General features: G+C 45.6%; 1 protein-coding gene across 1 annotated transcript in view; it reads left to right on the top strand.

Moving 5' to 3' along the window:
* Nucleotides 1-5,000, top strand: part of LOC134454001 (protocadherin Fat 3-like) — a 105,385-nt gene that overhangs the window by 54,747 nt on the left and 45,638 nt on the right. The window contains exons 32-34 of the mRNA XM_063204743.1: nt 10-126; nt 2,913-3,098; nt 3,739-3,945. Coding sequence (XP_063060813.1) covers nt 10-126; nt 2,913-3,098; nt 3,739-3,945 — 510 coding nt within the window. The remainder of the gene's footprint in view (nt 1-9; nt 127-2,912; nt 3,099-3,738; nt 3,946-5,000) is intronic.

The following is a 5,000-nucleotide window of genomic DNA, read 5'->3' as shown; positions in this document are numbered from 1 at the left end:
TGTGTGTAGGTGGTGGTGTTTGCGCGTGACCATGGCGTGCCTCCTCTCTCCTCCTCGGTGAGTTTCTCGGTTGCCGTGGTGAATCGAGCGATGCCCGTCTTCGACAAAGCCTTCTACAGCGTCAGGGTGAGTACAGTGACCACGTGTCTGTGTGTGTGTGTGTGTTTGTGTGTCTCTGTCTGTGTGTATGTGTGTGTGTGTGTGTGTGTCTGTGTCTGTGTGTGTTCGCGTGTCTGTGTCTGTGTGTGTGTTCACGTGTCTGTGTCTGTGTCTATGTCTGTGTGTGTGTGTGTGTGTTTGCTTGTCTGTGTGTGTGTCTGTGTGTGTGTTTGCGTGTCTATGTCTGTGTCTGTGTGTGTGTCTGTGTGTGTGTGTGTGTGTGTGTGTGTGTGTGTGTGTGTGTGTGTGTGTGTGTGTGTGTGTGTGTGTGTGTGTCTGTGCGTGTGTGTGTGTGTCTGTATGTGTGTGTGTGTTAGGGTTGGGAATCTGGATCGATTCAATTCCTAATCAGAAGGTCACGATCCGAATGAATTCACAATGCAATTCGATTTGATTTGATTTGATATCAATCCTCTGTATTGACCCTTTATTGTTACCAGTACATCACTGTTACCTGCCCTGTCTTACACTTCATGTCAGTCCGCAAAATGTCAGTCCTGTATATGTCTAGTCCTGGCATGGTATAGAGAGAAAACTTAATTTCATTTTCCTTGTATGACTTGTGCATATGAAGAAAGTGACAATAAAAGCTGACTTGACTTGACTTGACTTGACTTGACTTGACTTGACTGTATTGCTGGGTTGTCACTCAATGGTTAGAATTCTAAGACCGGCTATAAAAACCTCTGAAGCCCATATGACCATGAGATACCTTAGTGTGACAGAAAGCAGTGGGAGAAGACTGGCACTATTGACTTTAACAGGTCATGTGTATTTTTTTTGTAGCCAACATTTGGTTGAGAAAATAGCGCCTGTAATCATCTGCAAAAGATCGATCCACCAGGTGCGTCAGGTGACCTAATGTTATACAGGCGCACAGTAGGGCACCGAGGGTTATTTTAAAAAGCAAGTTAATTTTATTATTGCAAGTAGTGCATGTGCGCTTTGTTGTGCGCATTCTGTAGATTACTCTGCATGCAAAACTTGAGCAAAATTTCAAGGTAGCTAAGTTGTTTTTTTTTGTTTTTGTTTTTTTTGAAACTCATACCGGAGCACAGCAAATCAATACCCAGGCACATGCCCCTGTGAAATAGGTCTGGCGACGCCCCTGCGATCCACAACGTTTTGAATCGATCACACACTTTTTGAATGTCAATCGATATTCGACCGCAGACCGCAGATCTTTCGATGTGTTCGTGTTCTGAAACAAGAATAGCAGCGTAGCCTACTACATTATACTACATTACATTACATTACATTGCATTGCATTGCATGGCAGTTAAAGGGGTATGCCACTACTTTGGGGGTTAATACAGTTTAAATCGTTGGCCAGGGTTTATAAAGGTGGTAAAGTGTCTTATTTTTCATGTAAGCCGTTGTCTTGCTTTAAGACAAGTAAAAAGAGGGAGCATGTCGCTAAGCTAGTGAAAGTCAATGGATCCGTGTAGCATGCTACAACCCTCTTTTAACTTGTCTTAAAGCAAGACAACGCTTAACATGAAAAATAAGACACTTTACCACCTTTTATAAACCCCAGTCAACGATTTTTACTGTATGAAGCCCCAAAATAGAGGCATACCCCTTTAACTGACGCTTTCATTTATTCAAAGCGACTTACAGTTATTATTTTTCAGGGTATTGGTTATAGTCCCTGGAGCAATGTGGGGTCAGGTGCCTTGCTCAAGGGCACTTCAGCCATTGATGGAGATGTAGGGAGAGGTCAAGGGGGATTTGAACCTGAAACCCCTAGATTGAAAGACCAACTCTCTAACCACTAGGCCACGGCTGCCCACTACTACACCACTTTGAACATATTTGTCCGGGGGGTGGGCGCTGATAAGTGATTGTGATAAGGTGACAGCTTTACAAGCTTAATGATATCAGTGGAGAACGTGGGGGAACTCAGAGGGTGCCGCCAGCCTATTTGGCTAGTGCTCAATTGTTTTTTTTGCTAGCGGGTGTTAATTTAAATCCCTGAATGTCTGTATGATGTTTGTATTTAATATGTGTGTAAATGTGCGTGTGTGTAAATGTGCGTGTGTGTAAATGTGTGTGTGTAAATGTATGTGTGTGTGTGTGTGTGTGTGTGTGTGTGCGTGCGTGCATGCATGCGTGTGTGTGTGTGTGTGTGTGTGTGTGTGTGTGTGTGTGTGTGTGTGTGTGTGTGTGTGTGTGTGTGTGTGTGTGTGTGTGTGTTTGTGTGTGTGTGTGTGTGTTTTAATGTTAATGTGTTTAATGTGTGTGTGTGTGTGTGTGTGTGTGTGTGTGTGTGTGTGTGTGTGTGTGTGTGTGTGTGTGTGTGTTTAATGTGTTTAATGTGTTTAATGTGTTTGTGTGTGTGTGTGTGTGTTTGTGTGGGGTGTGTGTATTTTTGAGTGTGTGTGTGTGTGTGTGTGTGTGTGTGTGTGTGTGTGTGTGTGTGTGTGTGTGTGTGTGTGTGTGTGTGTGTGTGTGTGTGTGTGTGTGTGTGTGTGTGTTTCAGGTTAGTGAGGACGTATATGAGGACGTGTATGTCCACTCCTATTCTGGGCATCATGTTTGTAATGTATGTGTAATATGTATGTATGTGAGTGTTGTACTGTAGCGTAATGTGTGTGTGTGTGTGTGTGTGTGTGTGTGTGTGTGTGTGTGTGTGTGTGTGTGTGTGTGTGTGTGTGTGTGTGTGTGTGTGTGTGTGTGTGTGTGTGTGTGTGTGTGTGTGTGTGTGTGTGTGTGTGTATTGTGTGTGTAATGTGTGTGTGTGTGTGTTTCAGGTCAGTGAGGACGTGCCTGTGTCCACTCCCATTCTGGGCATCAACGCCAGTTGTCCGGAGGGCCAGAGAGTTCTATACACACTCACACACACACACACACACCCGCGCGCTCACACACACACGCGACCCGCCCCCACGGCCATCGATGCCCCGCCTCTTTTCTCCATCGGCTTCGAGACGGGCGTGGTGAGTATAATTCTGTGTGTGTGTGTGTGTGTGTATAATGTGTGTGTGTGTGTGTGTGTATAATGTGTGTGTGTGTGTGTGTTAGGGCTGTAACGATACACTCAACTCAATGAGTCGGTTTGCATCACAATTCATGACCTACGGTTCGATACACCCCACGATTTCACATTTGCCAACATAATAAACTTTATGAAAAAAAACTATGATAGTTTATTAGTAGAATAGGTTACAAGAGGCTAAAAATAATTTTAGAAAGTTTCTATATAATTATGATGATGCTTGCAGCACTATCACTTCATATCATGTGGTTGTCTTCTGGGTTGATGTGTATCAAAACGTTAAAAGGGCGTATCACAATACTGCCTCCTTGTATCACGATACAGTATCACGACTCTCGACGATTTCTCGGCTCGATACAATATCTTTACAGCCCTAGTGTGTGCGTATATAATTTGTGTGAATACATAATGTGTGTATTGTGTTTGTATAATATGTGTGTGTGTGTGTATGGGTGTGGTGTGTGTGTGTGTGTGTGTGTGCGTATATAATTTGTGTGAATATATAATGTGTGTATTGTGTTTGTATAATGTGTGTGTGTGTGTGTGTGTGTACGTGTGTGATGTGTGTGTGTGTGTTTCAGGTGAGCGTCGCAGCGCCATTGGACCATGAGACAAGCCCCTCCCACCGACTGGTTGTCCGGGCAACAGCGGGCGTGTCTGGAGCGCATGCGGAGGTGGAGCTAGAGGTTACCGTGGGAGACGTCAACGACAACACGCCAACATTCCGGAACCCCAACCCTCGCGCACGCGTCCCTGAGAACGCCATGATAGGAACACCTGTCATACAGGTCAGACACACACACACACACACACACACACACACACACACACACACACAGGCTCACACATCTGCCACACAGGTCAAACACACACACACACACACACACACACACACACACACACACACACACACACACACACACACACACACACACACACACACACACACACACACACACACCTGCCACACAGGTCAAACACACACACACACACACACACACACACACACACACGCACATGCACACATCTGCCACACAGGTCAAACACACACACACACACACACACACACAGGTCAAACACACACAGGTCAAACACACACACACACACACCAGTCATCCAGGTCAGTGTGTTGTAATGATAGTGATGACGTCACAGGTTGCCCACAGCGCCACCCGCTGGACGCCACAGTTGTTTGGCTGCGAGTGGTCTGGCCTCGCATCGTTTCAGTGGTCTGCCAGGCTTGCCAAGAATCTGGCAAACCAATCACAACGCAGAGATTTGTTTTGAATCAAAGCGGGCAGGGTTTTGAGGGAGTGACGACGAAGCTCGCAACGTTGGGAAAGCACATCAACGAGAAAGATAGCGCTGATTGGTCAGAGCGCCGGCCTATAGGCACAGGCATGGTTTTTTTTCTTCGTTCGGATGTCTCATTCGTTGGGGTCAGACTATGGGCGTATTCAGACCAGGAAAGTCCGATAGTTCACGTTGTTTGGTGCGAACCTAATTTTAAAACTTTGTTGCGGTTGGCTTTCAGACTGTGTACATTTCAGTAAGTGGACCAAAATCGTCAACAAAGCCATGCGCCCTGAGGTCGTTCAGCTATTGGTCAGAAACGACACGCGCAACAAGTTAAGGCTATGTCCAAATAGGCCTACAAGTATCCAAAGAGCTCAGCGGCATGTAAAATAAACTTTCACGGCATGCATGGCATAGCGCTCACACGAAATATAGCGCAGACTATCTGAAGTTCATGACATGATCCTGATAGCCAATTGATAATTGCTCCCTGGTGCCCGCGAGTTGGGATAGCCTGTTATCCCCGTTTCTTTCTTTCTTTCTTTCT

This window comes from Engraulis encrasicolus, chromosome 8, assembly GCF_034702125.1.
Source record: "Engraulis encrasicolus isolate BLACKSEA-1 chromosome 8, IST_EnEncr_1.0, whole genome shotgun sequence".
NCBI lineage: Eukaryota > Metazoa > Chordata > Actinopteri > Clupeiformes > Engraulidae > Engraulis > Engraulis encrasicolus.
Note: the sequence above shows the minus strand (reverse complement) of the source record. Positions and strands in the feature narration are given on the sequence as shown.